General features: G+C 45.1%; 1 protein-coding gene across 1 annotated transcript in view; it reads right to left on the bottom strand.

The window, feature by feature from the left end:
• NDST2 (N-deacetylase and N-sulfotransferase 2) overlaps window positions 1-21493 on the bottom strand; it is a 137751-nt gene that overhangs the window by 2028 nt on the left and 114230 nt on the right. The window contains exons 5-15 of the mRNA XM_082054707.1: window positions 15240-15327; window positions 14894-15048; window positions 13206-13391; window positions 12668-12796; window positions 7495-7677; window positions 6592-6688; window positions 5124-5247; window positions 3443-3617; window positions 3023-3193; window positions 1587-1696; window positions 20-122 (exon numbers count right to left, since the gene is read on the bottom strand). Coding sequence (XP_081910833.1) covers window positions 20-122; window positions 1587-1696; window positions 3023-3193; window positions 3443-3617; window positions 5124-5247; window positions 6592-6688; window positions 7495-7677; window positions 12668-12796; window positions 13206-13391; window positions 14894-15048; window positions 15240-15327 — 1521 coding nt within the window. The remainder of the gene's footprint in view (window positions 1-19; window positions 123-1586; window positions 1697-3022; window positions 3194-3442; window positions 3618-5123; window positions 5248-6591; window positions 6689-7494; window positions 7678-12667; window positions 12797-13205; window positions 13392-14893; window positions 15049-15239; window positions 15328-21493) is intronic.

Raw genomic sequence — 21493 nt, 5'->3', positions numbered from 1 at the left:
ATTTAAAACAGTTACTCACCGAGGAATCCATATCAGGGTATTTTCTTCCTTTACTCTTTCCTAAGCATTTAGTCTTTCCTCCATCTAGCAGCTGGCACCAAAATCCTTTTGCTTCATCAAATCTGAAAAGGATACTTGTCTTTAAAAGATATGGCCACATGCCCAATTGGTAGCAGGAGAAATTAAGTAGCTCCATAGGTATTTCCCATTTCAATGCTTTAAAAAGTGGGTTTGTTTATGATATTGGTTCAATATTTTTTTAAGCACTTGACTACTTTGATAAGAAATCCATTACAACCATGATTGTTTTGGCTTCATGCAAATTTCACAAGTAATACAGTGTTGCAATATTTGTCTGTTAAGCTTGAGGAAGGAAATAATAACCCATGTTTTAGTGTATGCAAATTCCTTTATATCTCTTCTTCATAGCTGAAACGTGTTAGAGAATTCCCTATTTAAAATGCCAGTGTTTCTTCTCTTGCTACAACATAGGTATAATGCAATGCTGGGAACTATAAGTGGTCTTGTCTGTCCTGTCCCCTCAATCTGCCAAAGCCAAGCTTGAGGTTTGAGCAGTTATCTCCACCAAACTCTGAGGCAAGCTCACCAATGCCATTTCTTTTCTGACCCTGGCTGAAGGGTACCAGCCACTACCACTGCTATAAATAGCCATTTACTATCACGACATGTGCTCCAGCAAGTAAGGCTTTAAAGTAATCTGACATGTCCCTAAATCTGCCCTCCCCTCGGGAGCCATGTACTACCCCCTTGAGAACTGAATTGGTTCTCCTCTCTTTCCTGTTGAAGGGCAATTGCCATGTGCCTACACACGTGCACACCACTCGCTTTCCTCTCACATAGTGATAACAGAGAAGATGTGAAAATACCAGTTTCAGCTGCAAAGAGCAATATTCAGGATGTCCAGTGGGTTTGAAGAACTTCCACTGAAGACTGATACAGCCACAGATCACCGTCAACTGGCACTTAATCTATTCAGATTAACTGTACTTGCAGTGTCTGTAAGATCACAGTAATGGCTGAGTAACATCCTTCAACGCGGCAGCAGTGAGGCAGTGCCTCTGCTAACACTTGCTAACATAGCTCCGGGCACCTGTCAAGTCCATGTCTTCTGGAATAACAGGCTCTTTTTCTCAAAACAGTGCGATGTGTCCCTAATCATCTAGCTGAAGATACGAGCAGCCTGTCACACATTTTTATGATACTTCATCTACTTTCTGTCAGGTGTAGGTATAACACAAAACATAAGGAGCGCTAATAATTCCAGCACCTTTTCTGAAACCGCAAAGATGAAATGGAAAACATCGTAATTACTGCTGTGAGCAACTTCTTGCTTCTCCACAACAGTGCCAAAAAGCACCACTTCCCCTATCATTTCTGGAAAGACTAAGTTATTATTCCAGGCTTAGCACAGCACCTCATGCTGTCTGAACCTAATTTTAGAGTTAGGCTTCCCTCTGAAACCTTAGCAAGTCATGCAGTCAGAAATAAGAAGCATTCTTCTCATCAAATGCGTATTAGTATCGCACTTGCATAAGAAAGCATCCTCCCAAATACAGTGTCCTTACCTGAGGGCCTGGGTGTAATTCAAGAGCGGGGTGACTCCCAAGAACTTCTGGATGTTGTCCATTACGGAGGCAGGGTTGTGTCTCAGCTCCTGACCATCCACAATGAGAAGCTGGAAAGACAGCAGCCACCTTGGTCTCTGACAGCTTGTGCTGAACGCCATCCGTGAGCTTCCTGCACCTCAGAACTGCCCCGGCCTTTGTGCCTGTGAGCAAAGGCTGCCAAAGCCTGTTTATCCTAGAGCAACACCATGGGGGTGTGGCCCATTTGTCACCACAGACAGAAGTTACGATACGGGCCACAAATACTGTAAGACAGTAGATCATGACAGGCTTTGCTTAATAAATTTGCCTTTGGCCACATCCCATGTAACTGAGCATTAAGCATGATTTACATAGTGTCTCTGGAAACTCATGTATTCTTTTTAGATGTCAGCACCCATTGTGCTAAGTATTCTTCTGTAACCTATTATTATTCTCCTGTTACATGTATGGTAGACAATAATGAACAACATTTGTGCTAATAAATTGCCTATTCCAAAGAACACAATAAAAAAATAGTCACTTCAAGTCTGGGAAGGCAGGAGACCCTGACCATAGTAAGTACAAGGATGATGTGTCTGTCTCCATCATTTCTCATGGCAGTAGCCTCCAGAACTGGCAAGACAATAAGACATGAACCCAAGAATGTTTTCCCATGTCTCTTTTAGTCTTGGCAGATCTATCATGTGCAGTTCAGGCTGCTGCTTTGGCAGAGAATAAGAGACTAAATGGACATTATAAGAGATTTCTGGATTATAGGTTGTCTGAGAATAACACCAGCAGCAGAAAGGAACTTGGAAAAACAGCCCGATTCACAATTTTTTAGACAGTTTTAAAAATTCTTGGAAATTTAGACACAGAAATTATCCATAATGTCTATTAGTTGATTTTTTGCAAATTTATACATAAAACACAGAATCCTGACATCTCTGCAGTGGAATTTCCCTTCAGCAGGCAGCTAAAGGCTTCACAACATGGGAACTAACAAGCGGCAGGGACCAAAAGCCTCTCTTTAGAGCAATGAAACCACAGCAAGCGGCTGAACACCTGCTGGGCCTGAAGAGGGTCCCTGGGCTGTAGGCTGCCCAGACGAAAGGAACGGAATGCTAACACTGGTATTCCTGCTGACCTTCTCAGTGGTGTGGAGCCCTCTGGGAGATCACAGTATCCTCTTGCACTCATTTACTTTTACAAATACAATAAAGTGCAAAGTTGGAGTACTGAAGCCTGATTTCTTATCAGAAGCAAGTGGTGTCTCTTCGATAAGACAAGACAGAAAGTGAAATGAAAACAGGGGAAGGGGGTTGTGGAGAGCATGTGCACACTTTACAGTTTGTTCTCCTCTCCACTAAATGTACAAGGGGCTCCAAGAAAGCCTCTACTGCCAAAGCTCCTACCTGCCCCGAGGGGTAGTATGTGAGCCAGCGCTCCAGGTGAGTTGAGTACCAGCCAGGGAGCAAGCATCGGCTTTGCAGGTTCCGCAGTTCCTGAGGGGCCTGGGACTTCGCAGAGATCACTTGGTAGAAAGTGTAATTGAGTGCCACAGGGTCATTGTGAGCACGCTGGTGCTGAAAAAAATAAGCCAAATTTAGGAGCTGGAACACAAAGTTCCACCTTACACATCTCTGAGCAGACCCCACTGACTTGGCACAACCCCCCACCAATACCTTTCTCTGTAACTCTGTCCACACTCTGCAGTAAGCCTGCATCGTTGTTTTCCTGGCCCCTCTGTGGAAATGGGCTTTCTGCCTCAGGCTTTCCACCTCACCCCACTGGCATAACTGGCCTTTGCCCAGGGAGCAGTGCAGGGAAGTTACCTGGTACCACGAATAGGCTCGGTCAGCAGGGTTGATCAGAACAGTAATGATTTTGGCTCGAGGCAACAGGGCTGCACCACGTTTCGGTACCACCTCTGTGTCAAAGTAATTGGCACTCTTCTCAAACATGAAGTCTGTGCTGGCATTGGAGGGGATGGGAAAGAATTCCATGTACCTGTCGAACAGACAGGACGCTGGTGAGCAGCACGGCCCGACAAAGAACTGGCACATGACACAATTATGTGCTTGCAGCTCTTCAACAGACACAGTTCACAGAACAACTGCACCTGCCAGCAACACAATGAATGGGCAAACAGGCGCAGAGCTGGCAGAGGCAGGACTTGGAAAGGGGTGGTGGAACACAGCACAGATAGATGGAAATGATAAAAGGGTGAGAAAGTATTTTGCTGAGAGTGTGTTCCCCAAGTCCTGGGGCAGTGGAATGATAAGGCTGAGGGTAGAGTACGAGCTGCAGGCTCCCTAAGAAAAGAGGTTTTGTCCCAAGAATAAGGTCAGAATCAGCTGCCTGGCCTGCCACTGACTGCTTGGGTTAGACCCATCTAAATAATTTCTCTCTTTGTACCTTAGTTCACTGTTCAGACACAGAGTAAAGAACTCAGCCCTGGTCTGCCTCACATGAGCTTGTAAAATTAGTAATACATAAACTGTAAGACATTTGGCTAATGGTAGAATAGAGGGTAATGGAGGAACAGGACACTGTAAAGCACTGGAAGACTGGTCTCTGCTGAAATTTAAGCTGTACAACAAACTCAAATTCCACCCCAAACATGAAGCTTCTCCTCTTGCGCATGATGCTACACTCAAGCTGGATGACTTTTCCACGGGATAAACATAACAGTCTGTGCTTTCTGAGCCTGTCTTATCAGGCAGTACAACTGCTCTGTAGTCCTTCGCTCACTTAAAACATATTTTCAAGAGTTCTCTAAATGATTAGAGAAGTCAGACAAAATTTCTCACAGGTCACAGACAAAGCAACCCCACAGCAGAATGCCTGACTGCTACACAGCCATCCCTCAGAGCCACACGTGAGGGAGCACAGTGCCATGGTGGGCTCCAAGTGCACACTTCCAACAAGAAACAACTTCAAAATTTCTCTGCCTGGAAACACAGTGGCATAATAGTGCCATAGTGACACTGTTATTTCCCTGAGTGGAAACACGCTATCAAAATTGCATATTCTACAGGTAAGGAACAGGGTATGGAGGTGGCCAAAGAAACAGCACAAGGAATGCAGTGTGATCTCTTTAAGTCTAAAGGGCCCAGAATAACTGTATGGAGGTTGTCCCTTCTGTCCTATGGGTCTTAAGTTGGAAATAATGAAAAATTTTTAATGAGAACACTGTTGTCTGTTTTGCATGTCAAAGGAGAAGAAACCTCATGACAGCAGTGCCTTCAACAAAGACTGAATTTTAAAAGCTAAATAATGCCCAGAAACCTCCTGGTGACAGTCACTAATATAAAAAAACTACCTGTCCTGCTCCTGGGACTAAGCAGTTGGGTTAGCAGGAAAACAGAATGTGCACTGAGCCATAGCAATGAAAACAGCTCTTTAGAAATAGAGAAGCTACTAAAGTGGCTGAAGTGGACACACAGACTGAGAAGAAGACAACTTGGGTGCACCTTTATCACAAGAACACAGGATTCTTGACAGGATTCTTACCAATCAATTCCTTTATGATAGTTGGGTCCATTAAAAAACTGGATCTCCTCGAAGGTGGATGGACTTGGGAAGTTACTGGTGACAGCTGGATGCATGGTCAAGAAGAAGTGCACAGCTGTTGTACCTGCAACAGGAACCAGTTAACGGGACCTGGGTCACACATAATGCTTGGCTGAACAAAAGGCTACACTGCAAAAAACAGTCTCCAAGTGGGCACACACCTGCTATCACTGGCTAACCCACCCCTTAACTCATGCAGGTTACAAGAGCAGTGACACCAAGCACTTTGCGACTGAACTTGACTTGGCAGTTCAATCCCATGTCTCAGCTTGTGCAGCTGATTTAAGTCACCTCCTTAACATGACAGCTGTCACTCATGCTGGCTATCTTGTGTTCTTACCATGGCTAGGCTACACCCGTGACTTTTTTCCTTGGGGGCACAGCCACACTCTCATGTGGCAGAACCCACACCGGCCAAACAGGAGGTGGCCTGGGCACTGCAGGACAGTATCACGTGTGTAGGAAGGAGATATGCTGAGACAACATCAGTGTCCTCGGGTAAGAATTCAGCTAGAGGTGCCTTGGCCTGGCTATTCCCTTTACCCAGCCAAACCTAATGATCCTGCTCAGCATGCAGCTGTAGGCTCCAGCAGGCCAATAAATCAGCTGAGAGAAGGGTTTTCTTATTGTGCCACTGCATGCAGCTTCTGTCATGATACAGGAGGGCCCATGCTGCACACACACCAACAGAGCTCCACAGGGACACAGGCAGGAGACAGCAGCTTGGCTGGGAAAAGCTTCCTCCCAAGGCCAGGGTCACTGTTTACTGTGCATGGTTGGCAGCTGCTGTTTCACTGCACTATAGAGAGAGCCAAAGTTTGAAGACCTGGCTTTGACTGAAGAGATCTTGCTCTCTTTGGCCTAGAAAGGACTCCTCAGGACAGTACATGCAGCCATGTTGCTGCCAACCACAGTGCCACAGCAGTTAAGAAGAGGTGGTGACAGAGGTCAGACAAAAGAGGATCTCTGTTTCCCGCTGACAGCGACATGCAGCATGCAGTGGGTACACAGATCCATCAGAACAACAGCACTAGGGGGCATTCGTCATAACCTCTGCTCAGCCTGTGCGTTTAGTCCTGCTGACAGCTTCTGTTTGTGACACACTAAGAAAGGCCACGGTTTCTCTGAGCTTATGTGGAAAAGCCAAAACACAACCCTGCAGGTAGGGCTTTTCCCTGCAAATCGGAACAGAGCCAAGCAAAGTGCCAGGCCACAAAGTACTGATGGACTTGCCAGATTTAGGTTAGAACAAATGTGAGATTCTCTGAAAAGTCCTCTGTGGCCATTTGGCAGCTTGCACAAAGGGCAGCCATACAGACAGACCTGCAACATAGACCTTGCCAGCTCTCCTCTCTGGAGGAATGAGATGGAAGCTACAATCTATCTTTAGATAAAGTATTTACATTACCAGTTTTCTGAGGTCCCACAATGAGGAACTTGGGGAGCCGATCGCATGTTTTCTCTTTGGACCAGATATCCTTGTGCCTCTTATCATCACAGGGATTCTGCAGCAGAAGTGATGGGATTAAGCATTACCACAGGAGCTAATAGAAAGGGAAGGAAAAGCTGGAAGGCCAGTCCTCTCAGGAAAATGCTATTAGCATATGAAGAACACTTCACAGCCACACTGCTGTGCTGCCAGGCATCAAGAAGAGTTATGTGAAAACATGAGGGAACATTTTCAAAAGCTCTAAAGTGACACAGAAGCCAAAGTCCCTCTGAGAGTGTTAACCACAGGCCCTGCCCCATGTAGCCATGCTGGGCTGGCCCACCATGATAGCACAGCTCAGGATCTGTGAACTTCTGGCAGACTGACAACTCTATCACCTTCAGTTAATTTCATCTGCTCATTACCATGCAGAGAGCTGCTGCACCAGGATAAAATGGAATAAGCATGTTTTTATTTAATAAACATGAATTCTGCAGTGTGAAATTACTTTAAGATTAATCACATTAACATGCCTGCAAGCTCCTCCAGCACCAAACAGGGTCTTCCCTGCACATTTAATATCTCACAGCAGCTTGCTCTAATATAAGCCCTTTAACAACCCTAATGCCTGCAAGCCTGCTCCTGAGTCACTTGTGACAGCCATCCCTGTCCCTATGCTCACACCGTGACTGTGTCCTACTCCTCCTACTCTCCATCCCTTCTACCTTGCAATTTGCCACCTGCAGCCTCAAGCCACAAAGGTTAAACCGAAAAGCTTTATGCATTTCCCCTCTGTGCTCTGGATCAGCAGTCTTGCCACACTTTAAATGTGGGACATACCTCTTGGAAAACCACCAGGAGTGGTTAAAGCTTCCTGCTCACCTGCCACAAGGGATTCTTTTCCTGGGGAAAGATTTCAAAGTACTTTTTTGCAAGTTGGACAGGGGGCAGTGTTTGCAGGCGAAGGTTGGTCCAGCACTGCACAAACTTGACCAGGCTCTCAAAAGTGTACAGTCCCAAACGGTCATTCCCATAGTTGGACAGGTGGGTCATGAAGATGCTGATCTGAAAATAGGAAAGACATGGGATACTGGTAAACAGGTAACAGTACTGTTTCCTCCTAGCTTGACTCCACTGTCAGCAAGAGGCTGTTCACAGCTCAGACTGCCCAGGCTGTCTGGGTTGATGAATGTCCATCTGCCAGTATACAGCACTGCTGTGATGAAAAATGAAAGAAATGTAGTGCTTGCAAGACAGGAGGAACTCCAGAGAGGAAGGACACATACCTCTCATCACCCACACACCGCTCCCCAGGGTTACTAACTGAGCCCCAGATGCGAGTCCAGAGCAGGTTAAAAATTCTATTCAAGTGGCTCTGGGACATTCAGGTGAACAAGGGTTAATCGGTGACTCTCTCCTAGGCAAAACCTTGCAAAGCCTCTTTCATGGGAGAATGGGAGCTTCCTTTCCTCTCTCTAAGGCACAAGCAGGGTGACCTCTCCAGCTGCAGTCCCTGCTACAGCAGAGGTGCAGGCCAGGCCAAGGGGCAGCTCGCTGCAGGCCAGGGCACAGCAGCACAAGGGGCAGTTCACTGGAGTTATTTCTAGGCCCACAGCCTGCAGCTTTCATTCACTTTGGAGTTGACATATCAAGTGTAAAGGAACAAGTGGCAATTCACACTTCAAAATACAAACAAGTGTACATAGGGACCTGAACGTGGACTTCAAAGAGACATTGCGCTAGGACGTTGTCCTAGGAACAGACACCAGCTGATAAGGTTTTAGCTTGCCAGAGCCTTCAGCATAGGCAGCCCCTGAAAAATGTCCTGCCAAGCCTGAGGATGTGACCCCTTGGGCAAAGTGGCACTGAGCACTCACGGGTGCTCAGGAGCCGGTGTGCTGTCCCTGCCATGCCAAGCCAATTCTTCTCTCAAACAGATATATTTCCCTCCTGTCTGTTTTTCAGTATTTTAAATTTTGGAAAAGAGTGCAAATAGACGGCTGTCAGCTTTACTCTGGTGTGCAGCTTTGACAGGTGCCATGGAATTGGGCATCCCAGTGCCTGTAACACAAGAGCACTCTGCCAGACACAAACCACACCATGGCTAGATGTTGGTGAAACAAAAGCAGAACACTAAGGAAAATGGAAGAATGACTACATGGATGACTTAGCCCAGTGTCTGCTAGAGCAGAGAGGGGAAGAGACCTCAGTCACAGCAGGGACACCCACTGCTGCACAGTTCAGGGCTGAATCCTGCTGATGCCAGGTAAGGTCAGTGGGCAACAACAGGTTTCCCTGGCAGGAGGCACGAATGGCTTTCCCACTCACAGTAGGGGAAGAGCAAAAGGAGGAAGCAGGAGACAGATGGTCTTGGGATGAAGACATTGCTGGCACTCAGGAGGTCTGAATTTCAGTTTTCTGCCCAGTGTCACCATGGACTGGTCTCAGGTACTGATAGATAGTAGCGCTTTGTGCCTGAGCCATCCCCAAGGCACTGTGAAATTAATTTAATCCTGTCCATAAGGTGCTCGCACCCCAGGATCTTTGGGTAGGCAACAGAAATCAGTGATAGGACTCTGGGGCACATGGAAAGCAAGCAGAGTTTAAGACTTGTCTGCTTGTGATTTTTTCTCTTCTGGTTTTCTAGTGAGCTGACAAAGAGGCCCTGACAGACAGGCTCTGGCACCTACACTTCAAAGAGCAGCAGGTGCTTGGTGCTATTCTGTAAAAAGGATGTGCTAAACACAACACAGAGCAAAGGACAGAAAGATGTGTGTAGTTGCAGGGCCACGACACAGAGCACACAAGGTGGCAAAAGATTGCGTCTCATCATGTATTTTGCTCATTTCTGGGAGACACCAGGAAGCGGTGTAACAACAAAGGCTGGCTCATCCCTTTGACTTGCTAGTGAAACACTGAGAGGAAAGGTTTGCCGCATGAAGTGTCTGGCTCACTGGCACAAACCCAGTGCTGCAGCAAGGAGGGCACAGGTCACCACCCGGGGCCCCTTCAATACTTCCAGAATAAAAAAAGCCTGCATGTGATCCAGGTTAGCAACTGCATCTCAGGACCGACTACGTTCAGTGAAATGGCTCACACTGGTAATGCTGTCACCTGCAAACTGTCCCAAGCAACTGGATTTGGGAGACAACAAGACAAACTCAACCAAAGAGCCACTTCCCTGTACTACTGAGCATGCAGTCATGTCCTGTACCATACATGCGCTGTTTAACAAGGCCTGGCAGCTTGCTCTGCCTTGTCACAGCTACTGCTGCCAAAACAGCTCTGAGTACTACTTCTGACATCAGCTACACCCAAGTCCCATCTCTCCCTCCCTCCCATCCACACCCAGTGACCCTGGGGACTGGCTTGGTATAACACCTCCCTCCTCTCCCCCTCCCTTCCACTCTCAGCATGCCATGGTTCCCTTTCTTCACACTTAGGAAAGATGAAAGGTCACAGAGCGCCTAGAATACAGAAGACAGGAGGGCATGAGCATCTTTACAATACTTAACAGGCAGCTGCGGGCACAGCAGAAACCTGCCTGGGCAGTGTAAGCAGAAGCATTTGTGAGAAGTGATCACAAAGACGCCCTTTGCTCCTGGGAAACAGTGACTGGGCACACGACAGCCTATCTGCTGAACATCAACAGCTATTCTTCCTGACATCAGACCTTGTTCACAAGACAGATCAAACATCTTCTGTTTGCACTGTGGAGTTAATCATATGCGTACAGGCTTGGAGACTCTTGCATGTGTGTATCCACTCAAAGGGAGCTGGAAGCGCCAAAAAGGACAGAAAGAGCCTGGTCCAAGTCTGCTATGGATCACTGCTGGGGCTGTGGGGCTGGCCAGCTTTCTATCAGGTCTGTGAGATGGCTCTATCAGCAAGAGGAGGAATCCAAGAGTCTGAGCCACTCTGCAAACATGAGCAACAAAGAGGAGCTTAGAGCACAGTGCTCTAAAGTTTTGGGATCACAGATCACTGCCAGCTGCTTCAACTGTCACATGCTTATCAGAAAATTATAATGGGTGGCTCTAAAAACTGTTTCTACAAATTCCTTGGCACAGCCTCCTAGACCAGCAATGATCTCTGGATTACAGTCTAACAACTGGTTTTCCAAGAGCCCCTGAGTCTCACAGTGCCTATTTCTGCAGGCATATTTCTGACAATTAGAAAGTGGGACAAGGTGCATTTCACCCAACATATGGGAACAGAAGCCCAGAAAAGCAATGCTCACTGAAAAGAAAGCGGTTTCTTTCCATCTGACCAATCACTCCACACATAATGCAAAAAATAGCCTTCTCACTACAGCCTTTTATTAAGCAGGTAGATTTGCTTGTTGTGTGTAGAGATAACAATTCTGCCGCAGGTGACAGGGACAGAAGAAGGCTTCCAGAACTTGGGGACAGAAGGCTGGTTTCCAGACTTGGAAGAATGAACCCCCACGCTTTTTAGTTAGGGCTGTTACAGACCCACACCTTCTGCAGATCATACACTAAGCCAAGGCTGGTCACAGGCTAACCTTCAGAAACACAGGGCCTGTTTGTAAACTACAGCCTGTTTGTGTGATGGACCCAGAGCACATTGTGAGGGTGTTTTCACTATCACAGTTCTACTTCTAGAAGTAGAGAGACACTAAACACTATGAAAAGCAACAGACAAGAAAAAATTTAGCTCATTGAAGGAAAAAGCTTTATTTTCTGATTCACTGAGCCTCTAAAACCCCATCTAGAAGTGGCTAAAGCTGCATATACAACTCTGCAGGCAAGATCCAAAAGGAGGGAATGAAAGAAACCATCATGGTGAACAGCCACTGATGCTACATGGCTAATCCCACAGACAAGTATTCAATGACTGGGACGAATACTGCAGAGCTCCCACCTAGGAATCTAGCCAGAAACAACTTACTTTCTCAGACCTGCTGGCATAGTTTCTTGCACATACTCAGGCACTGGTGGAAAAGACATATCAAGAAGTAAGAAGGTAAAAATTTGTAAGTCATGAGACAAGAAGAGATTAAACATCATTATATTCAGGATTCGCTACAGAAGTAGATATTCTAAAATCACTATCTAAACCTGGCAGGGCAATGCCCATTCAGAGAAAGGGAGTACAAGAGGTGCCAAACTGGCTTTAGTAAGAAATAGCTTCAGATGGGGAATTGAGAAAGTTACTGTACAATCAAAAGAAACGGCACATCTTCTGCTACAGCCAACAAGCAGGAATGTGAGGAAGCATGATCTGCGGTTAAACAGGGCTACAAAGCTTCATCTCCTAATTCTATCCATTCAGGACTGTATAAAAATGATCCTTTTTGTGTGTGTGTCTCTTGCCACCTAGTACGTCTTCTCAGCTTCAACAGGAAGCAAGAAACTCATGTGATTTGACATCTATGGCTAAAAACTGGGAAGGGACTGCAGGGTGTTGAAGGTACTACATCAGCTTGGTGGCTTGATGAAACTGAGAAGTATTGAAAGGGGAAGAGGAACACTTGTTACCAGATCCGGATCTCCCAAAAATGCCTTAAAGTGACAGCTACATCACAAAAAAAAAAGCATGCAGAAATTGTTTCAAGTGAATACATATTGAAAGAAAGGGGAAAACGCCCTGTAACAAAAGCCCAGAGAAAGCAATGACTCTGAACAAAACTCGTCAGTGAGCCAAGGGAGAAACCAACAGACAGCAGATGTGCACAGAACAGAAGGAGCTAAGGCACATTTCACTTAAGATTCTTGAAGATGTGGCAGCCCAGGTAACACCCACTCTCTGCTGAGCCATGCTCGGCACATCACCCTGGCTTGTTTCTTTCTGTGGACTGTTGCGCTTGTCAACACTCAATATTGATGTTTCCTTAGCAGCGTGTAAAGCAAGGCATCTTTAATTAGTGAGTTCTTCCTTGGCCTTTTGTTTTACCTTTCCTTAGCAGCCCACTGGAGATGCCCACATCATGATGGGTGACTATACTGAATCTTTCATAGGATCTAGTCCTTTCCCATATCAGGTACACAAGCTGAGACACCCATGCACTGATCCCCTTTTCACATGAGCTTACTGGGTTCAGGAGCACCGTTAGGAAGAGTTCACCACCACGAATGCTCTTGTCCAACTCCTTTGAGCCACCAGGATATTCATTATAGAAGATGGTGTGAGTAAAAAGACCACAGGTCTGTCGAGGCAAAACCTGGCAATATCAGAGAAAAGCAAAGTTAGATAAGAGGTAGATGCAGCACAATCTACACATGAATGTGTCAAACAGCACTCTGCGGATCAATATAAAGAGTAAGGGACACAAGCAACCTAAGTTCAGAGGACTCTTGATATTCCTCCCAACCGTTTACTCATCACAGTGCAAACAAGTCAGTGGGATTTCAGTTTGGTCTTGTGCTTGGTTTTGCTCTCCTCCCTTCAGTACTGACCTCTGAATTGCACTAAGAAACACAGAAACTGCCTTCAGCCAAGTTTTTTTCTCTTTGTTTGACTTTATGATTTTGGAAATACTGATGATATTAAGATCAATGTCTCAGATGCAGGTCACTAGGAGACTCTCCCTTGGGTAGGAAAGTGGGGTCCACCCACACAGCTGTGCTCACCATGATTCCATTATGGATGAATCCACGCCGGTATCGGGCGGGCCGCAGGTGTGGGTATTCCTCTGTGCTCGTTACTTGGATGCTCCAAACAGATTTCCATGCCTCATAGAGCTGTGTGTGGACAGGATAAACTCCAGAATGATGGGGGGCTACAGCATAGCCCAAGTCTGTGGGAATCCCGTGCTCCTGGAAGCAGAACACACACCTTGATCATAACAATATTCAATTAATATCCCTAATAAGGATCATATTTAGCAATGGATTCCAAGTTGGAGCAAGGAGACAGAGTAACATGAACATTCTCTGGATTGGGAAACCTGAAATACTGCTTGTACTTCATGTTTTATGCATCTATAGAAATATAAGGGTGATTCGATATCAACAAGGACGTTCAGCACTGGTAGCAGCTGCTGTAGGAATGGTCTTGTATCTTGCAGGTGTGACAAATCAGACTAATTCACAAGGTGCAGGGCACGTTCCAAACTAATCAATACTGTTAAGTAACATATCTCGCTCCCACACTGCACAGATCTGAGTCACTGGAGGAGGAAAACAAAATTTCCTTAATTGATATGGAAGGACAGGAAGATGATGACTGGGATATGTCTTGTCTCTAGCAATTAAAAGAAAAGCAGACATGAAGCAAGAGACTGTTGAGGGTGAAGATATGGGGCCTGGAGCTATATTAAAATGACAGGAAATATCTGAATTTCATGTTTTTTAATTCCACTATGTGGTTCTGGTAACAATATGAACGATGACAACTCTACCCTGGTGGTGTACAATAAAACCAGAGCCCCTAAATAAAGCAACAACCTTCTCCTTCCCACTGCTAGCCTGTTTTATGTTAAATATGCATAATTGCGTTCTGTGCTTTGTCTCTCTTTGCAAAAGACTGCACTGTTATTTAACCAGAAAAAGAAGGAGCCTAAATTGTTTCCATAATGCTGCAACTGTGCCCTGAATTCAAGATCATTCCTAATCTGTGTGTGTCATGGGAACACAAGACAGAAGCCTCCTATTCCCAAGGGGATTACCATCAAAAGAACCAAATGAGAGGTGAAGAGGACATTTCTTTTCAGAGAAACATGTATGCTATATTCAACTCTGGGCTGTAAGCATCAAACAGACATTGTTCCAGCAAGGCAGGATGTTCAAGGCTTCCCCCCACTCTGCCAAAACCCAGAGAATTTCCCCCGGACTTCCTAGATAAGTGACTTCCTTCAGCATTGTCTGGGGAGGCCAGAAGTACGGCTGTTAGCACACAGAGCATTTTTTACTACCAACCAGGTGACTCCCTTACAAAACCACAGAGAATAAGGATGGAAAAGGAAATGCTTTCTCACTGCCAGAGTTTGTAAATTCATTGGATTTGGATGGTAATGCTACAAGTTCACACCTCAGCAAACAAGAGCCTTGGGATTTACACCGTGGAATGTAGCAGAGCTGCCTGGGGCCATGCAGGTGCCAGGAAATGCTTCCCACTGCACAGGCAGGCACGCGAATGCTGTTTCTTGCCTGAAGACAGCAGGTGCCATGCACCAATTTAAACTTTCAGAACTGCCTTTCTTAAACGCAGCTGAGTTATTAGACTAGTATTTGAGTTCAGCGGGGTCTGAACAGCTATTCCAGGAGAAGAATGTTTAAGGATTAGTATTGTAAAGTAAATAAACTGCAATGCCCCTTACCACAGCAAACTGTTTGTTTAGCTTCATCTGCTCAGCCAGCACAGTGACATTGTGGAAAAGATGAGGCTGCATGTGACTCCACATGTGAGGGAACCACCAGAACTCCTTCCTGTGTTTGAGTAGCATGTCATCCCCTTCATCTTCCTCATTGGTACCTACGGAGAGCAGAAAAGGCAGTGCAGAAACAAAGAGTGCAAGAGGGGCTCTATGCTTCAAAGCAGTGGCTAATCCCCTGCAATGCTGAGTTGTTCCAACACAGGATCATGGCCACTCTAACATGTTACACACACACAGGAATGTGGAGGCCATACATAGCTGCTGAAATGAAGGCATGCCAGGAGCTTACCTGTGTGGTAGAATTTCCCTGAGAAGCCCAGGTTGAAGGTGAAATTTGGGACTAAAGTTCTCAGCTTATTCTGCGTGCTCAGTAAAGCCTGTTTGAATGAAAGGAAAAATAAATGATTCAGATTCAGTTGCTGTGTAATGTTTCTCTGTGCTCTAGTGGTGCCCGGTTCAGTTTGAAGAGGTATCACAGGGATGGGGCTAAGTCATTGTTGCTTGTGGAGTGAAGCAGAGTGGCCAAGTGCTCCACATACAGAGTCTTTACTTGAAGTAGTCTCACTGTATTAAATGATGCCACTTTAAAAGCACAGTCAGATGATGTTCTCCACTTCAATATGAAGGACCCAGAGTGTCTGTGCTACAGTGAAGGGACAATAAATCTCACTTCCAAGCAACAGATCCCCTACTCTTTCCAGGCTCAACCTCAATGCTCTATCTCCCATGTTGGTTAGGACTTTGCTTTTGAGCCTCTGCCCTTTCTCTGAGCCTACACGTTAATGAAAAGGAAGTCAGGGAAGCACATGGTGCACAGTTGAAGGAAAAACAATCAATAATATCATGAACAGTAACTAAGTGATCCAAAGGGAGGGGGCTTTTATTTAGAGAGGAAAGGTGGATTCGCAGGACTACCCATGCAAGTAGCCCTGCCATGGTCTGGGGGGTAACCCAGGCTGTGTTCCTTGAAAGCACCAAAATCCTTTTGTAGCAGGAAAGTTTCCTGGTTTCTGGAAAGAAACCTTGGGGGAGCTGACATTTACTGTCATGACATCTCCCACATGTTCTCTCTTGCTCACTTGTGTCTGCTTTAAATGTCCGAAGTAATTGCTATAGCCAAAGGAAAGGAGCCTTGTGCTGCAAACCCCAAGGTCCAGCAGCGTACACAGTAAGACAGCCTAGACAGTGGGGAAAAAAAAAGCCCAGGGGCTCAGCATGTCACAAACAAGTAACATACAAACTAATTCCAGTCAAATTTATTCTGCTGGAAAACAATAAAAAGAGAGAAGCCCTGAGATACATGCTCTGTTGCTACCTGTGTGCTTTAGGGAGTGTCACTGGTGCAGCTCCCTATGGGGGAAGTTCTCAGCCAAACAGAGACCTGGCAGAAGGGCTGTTGGCAGGTGACAGAGATGGTCCTTGCCCAGGCAGTTATTTAGATTTTAACAGCCTTTCTCAGAAAGCAATGGATCAGTGGTTGCACCAAGGTGAAGGTGATGATCTCTCAACAGCAGACTTGGGCTAGCTGCAAATACACAAGCCACTCGGCACATAATACTGGGGAAAGCACACAGGCTTTTCAAACTGTGCAGGGAAGACCGGCAAATCTTCCTGTATCAGCTGCCCTTCCCCAGCCTCAAGAAGCACAAAAGACACTACAGCGCTGCCTTCAGATAGCTCTCACTCTATAGGCGTTGTTTGTGAACACTACTCCGTAGGTGGTGAAAGTCCATTCACAAACGCAGACTCTCATTCAGTGGTGGGGCCAGCCTTGACACCTACCTCTAAAGGATATCCTGACAAATCACTGCTGTCACTAATATTTCAAAACAGTGTTGACCAAACACTGATCATTACATTAATTTAATAATGATGACTTCCGTAATTTACTTCAATCACCCATCTACTGCAAATATATCTTAGAGCAAAGAAGTTGCCCGGTTTTATTATATTCCCTAGGCAGGCAGCCCATGGCCCTTCACACATGGCAAGGTGAGAACAGGAGACAGATCATTTCTGCAGTGCTCAATACTCTTTCCAAAGTAACTGAGCTTTCAGACTTTTCCCCAGAGACATGCCTAACAGTTCCCCCTCCCCACATCCACCCAGCCATGACATCAAATACTGCCTGGGACAAATTTCAAAGATCCCAGCTCCTCCATGGCCACATACCTACCACAACCTTACCGCAGTCCCCACCCGAGAGCAATATTTTGAGGAATGTATGGCACATGACATCTCCAGAACTCATCACAAACATAGGCAGTGGTTTTAGAAGGTGCTATGTCAGCAGCACTGATGGCTGAAGCCTCCTTTGCTACACAAGATCCAGAATAGGCAATGGGAGGTCATAACCCTGTAAGACACAGGGACTCATCCCACGCATCAAGGAGCACAGACTGAGAGCTGTGCATCCCTCTACAGAGAGGCACCTGTCTGCCTAGCTGGATGACGATACTGTATAAAATTTGGCATCAGCACCACGAACACAGCACCTTAGACAGAAAGTACCACCTTTTTTTTTTTTTTTTTTGTCTCCAGAGCTGTCCCAAGCCTCACCAGTTCTCTCTTCTGCCCTGACAGGCACATCCAGTTCCTCGTTCCTCAAGCTCGGGTAGGAAGGTAGAGGGAGGAAAGGCAGCGGTTAAGAGGCTTAGAATTCCTCTGCACAGAGGGAGATTTAAAGCCTGGCTGGGGTTACCATGACGACACATCTGTCTGATGATAAATCCCAAAAAGCCCTGCTCCAGCAGGCAGCAATCCTTTGTGTCCGGGGAGGAACCGTGGGGACCCCAGAAATTCTGAGACTATGGAGCCCCATGGAGTCCTGCTTTCCTGGCAGATTTATTGCTAATCATGTGCCATCCCTCTGCTGATGCTGTGTCCTTTTCACAACCACATCCATAAGGTGGCCCAGCACAGGTTTGAAGGAATGTCTTTCCCCTGCACAGGATAAAAGAGACTAAGGTGCAAGTAAAATATTTGGAAATTTGTTTCAACAAATTATGCATCCCTGGCACACAGATTCAGAGGTCTGTGAACTGTAACAACACGGATGTTGAAACAGGCTGGGAAGATGGCACTTCTCTCTGCTCTGACACCTCTGCACTCTGTTTCTCTTTTATATAGTGTGATGAATATGATAGTGCTAATAATATCTTACAGGTGACTTAAGTGGCATTTCATTGATATCCATAATGTGTTCTGAGATTCTTAAACGAAAGGCAATCAAGAAATAAATGTGGAGTAGGCTATTCATTAAGATACAAAGTAGTTAGTCAGATGCAAACAGATTTTTGTATCCATATTTAAGACATTTAGTTGCTCACACAATATGGGACAGAAAGCTAGCACTTTAGCTGTCCTCCATCTCTGAAAAGCCAGTTTTTCTCCCCTAGAAAACTGCCCCTCCAAGTATTTCTGGTTTATATTTTCTAACTATCTTCCATTTCAAAAGTCCTTCCAAGCCACAGCCCAGCCCAGCAGCTGGCCAGAAATGCCCCTTCCCCAGCCAAACCCCCTGCCAGAAGCTCAGCAAGGCTCTCCCCAGGAACCAACAGACGGGGTGTCCAAGAGATTCCTTGCGTTGGCCATCAGAACTCATAAACCACATCAAGGCCAGACCTGCTTCACACTTGTCACAGTCTACTGGAGAACATCTCTGCAACCCATGACCTGAATTCTTGAAGGCCTTTAGTACTTAATTGGGGCAGCCATGCTGCAGGTCTAATTGACAGACATCTACATTCCAATGCACATTTCTGGCCACAATGCAAAAAAGGTCTAAGCTCCAGTCTGTTGCTCCACACCCATCACTTTAAAAAGACTTTTTTATAATCTCAAATGATAATAAATACTTACTTCTAAGTCAATATTAGGAGAAAACAGTTTAAAATTGTGCCTTTTGTTGCAACGCATTAAAAATCTATAAAATCTCTACTAATGGATCTGCAGAGATCTACTCAGCCGTCACTACAAGCCCTTGATGCCACCCAGTGAAAGACAAAAACTCTCTCAAGGGGGGTAAAATTCTAGGAGCGAGGAAGAACTCAGGGGAAGCCACTACACCTTGACTATACCCTCTTTATGTTGCTTCTTTAGGACCTAAATCCTCTACTAAGGTGGCATGGTGTCCTTGGCGTCACTACAATACAGGGCTAAATCCTCATGCAACTCTGCTTTTTTAGCTAAGAAATTTTTAACTTCCAGAAGTGTTTGCAGAAATTTCAGCTGCTTCATTAAAATGCTCAATATTTCCTCCTCTACCTCAGGTCCCTCTAAAAAAAGGCAAAAGGGAAAAATAAGGTTGAGAGTCAGATGCTGGGAGGAGAGGATACCATGAGTCTAGGAAAACAGAACATGGACAAATGAAGAGAAACAGGTGATTAAAAAAAGAGAAGGAAGAAGGCAGATTGCTTTGTCAGCCTCTTCTTGAGTGCTCATGCAAAGAGTACTAGAAATGTGTTGCAGAAACACCTTCTTCACAGGAACTGTCCCTGTGGACACTGGGCAGCACATTCTCAAGAGGATTTTCCGCAGTCTTTTCACTGCCCAGCAGCACCACTGGCATAGCTCAAAACAGTGCTGTCAAAGAGATAGCATTGCTGGTACTGTTATTTCCACCTCCCCTACAATGTTAGAATCATGGAGTTAGAAACTGATGAATATTTTCATTTCAGGTTAAGATCATTCTCTACTGTTTAGAAAGGCAAGAGCTGGCTGACAGCCACCTTCACTAGATTTTCTCTCTTTCACTCTCACCATTCATAACCCAAAATGAAATTATTGTCCTTGATTTCCCCTTAGCTTGCTTTCAGACTTGTTAGCAATGATTGCTCACTATTTATGCCCTTGTAGAGATTACCAGCAAAGGAGGCAAAAACTCATCTACTTAATCTTCTTTCCTCATACCTAAAGACGACCAGGAAGGATCATAAAAGCCAGATCCTTTCGCATTAGAAATGGCTTATCTTTGCTGGCTAGTTCCATGGAGCTTTGGTAAATTCTGAGGACTATGATTTTAGAAGAGACTGAATGTAGAAAAACTGAGAAGGGATTCTCCAGGATTTTGTTTTATCAATTATGTGCAGCTCAAATCTCTGCTAAACTTTGCAAGGGAAAATTCTTCCTTGTGCAGCTTCCAACGGTTCCATTTGAAATGAGGACTGTCAGCTCCTGCTGCAGCCCTGCAGCTGAGACAGGAACTCAAGGGTTATAGTCTTTAAAGTAAAAGCAAGCAGGATTCCTTTTTTCTTTTTAAGGCATAAAGCTATTCAGCCTTCCTTTAAGCATCACAAATAAAAACATTTCTCCTCTCACACAGGACACCTACCATGGGCACGCATTTGATCAAATTATATTCAGCACTTTCTTTTAATAGTTGTTTTGTCTGGGAAGCTCTCTGAACGTGGACCTGCATTTGGCAAACCGGCTCACCGGGACAGCAGAGTCAATTTTATACCTTCACACAACATCGAATCTTCAAACCGCCACCCTGACCACTGTAATCTAAGCTTTAAGATAAGGAGCTGTGTGTTGAGATAACATGAAACAGACCTTTCGTATAAAAGGCCAAAGAAAATGCCAGCTGTTCTGTCAATATTATATCCCCTTCTCTCCCCACGGCAAGAGACTATCAACAGATCCATGTAGTTGTTTCTCGCTTTTAAAAAATAAAAATTCATTAACCTCTCATGGCTCTGCAATCACAGAGCTTCTTTTAAATAGATAAATCTGGGTTTTATCTGCTTTGCCTGAGATTCTATGCTTACTGATCACAGATTATTCCTCCATTTCACCCTGTTAAAGCCCAAACAAAGCATCTTTTGGAATTATCTTGTCTGGGTTTGTTTTTATTAATAACCACCAGAGTGGATATGACATTTCCAAGAGCTTTGACCAACCATCTCCTGTTTTTCTCACATGGGTCTGTAACCTGCACAAACACTACAGAGGTGAGTATCTGCCAGCCTGGACCAGTGGGTGCAGGGCCTGCTCAGGACCAAGAGCAGATTGTGATCCTCAGGGAAGAAAAAAAAAAAAAAAAAGCTTTTGGAGCATTTCAGCACCTCAAAACACAGGGATGCTACAGTGAAATGAAGAAAACTTCAGCATTTTCCTTAATAAGTATTATATATAACTGTTCATCTTTTCTATACCTGTCTGCTTGGAGACAATTTTTCTATACCTGTTTGCTTAGACAGTTATGGTCAGAGATGGCTCTAAAGAATTATTAAAGAGTGAAGCAAGTAAAATAATAGCAAACAATTAGAACTGCTTCAGGCGCGCAGCTTCAAATGAACGGAAAAGATAAATCTAGCCTCAAACAGAAAGCAAGAGTTTCCTTTTGCCCAAGCTAAACTTGGGATCAGAAGGAGAACTTAAAACCTCAAAGACCCAAAAAAATGAAGCTGAACTGAGATATGTCTTGCGTCGATGCATAAACCACATAGAAAAGATGGGCATGCGCTGGCCCACAGTTTTGCAACATAATATATACAGTTTATATATATCATAATAAATAATAATATAATAATAAATACA

The sequence above is a fragment of the Streptopelia decaocto genome (assembly GCF_964273445.1).
Source record: "Streptopelia decaocto genome assembly, chromosome: 5".
NCBI classification, from domain to species: Eukaryota; Metazoa; Chordata; class Aves; order Columbiformes; family Columbidae; genus Streptopelia; species Streptopelia decaocto.
Note: the sequence above shows the minus strand (reverse complement) of the source record. Positions and strands in the feature narration are given on the sequence as shown.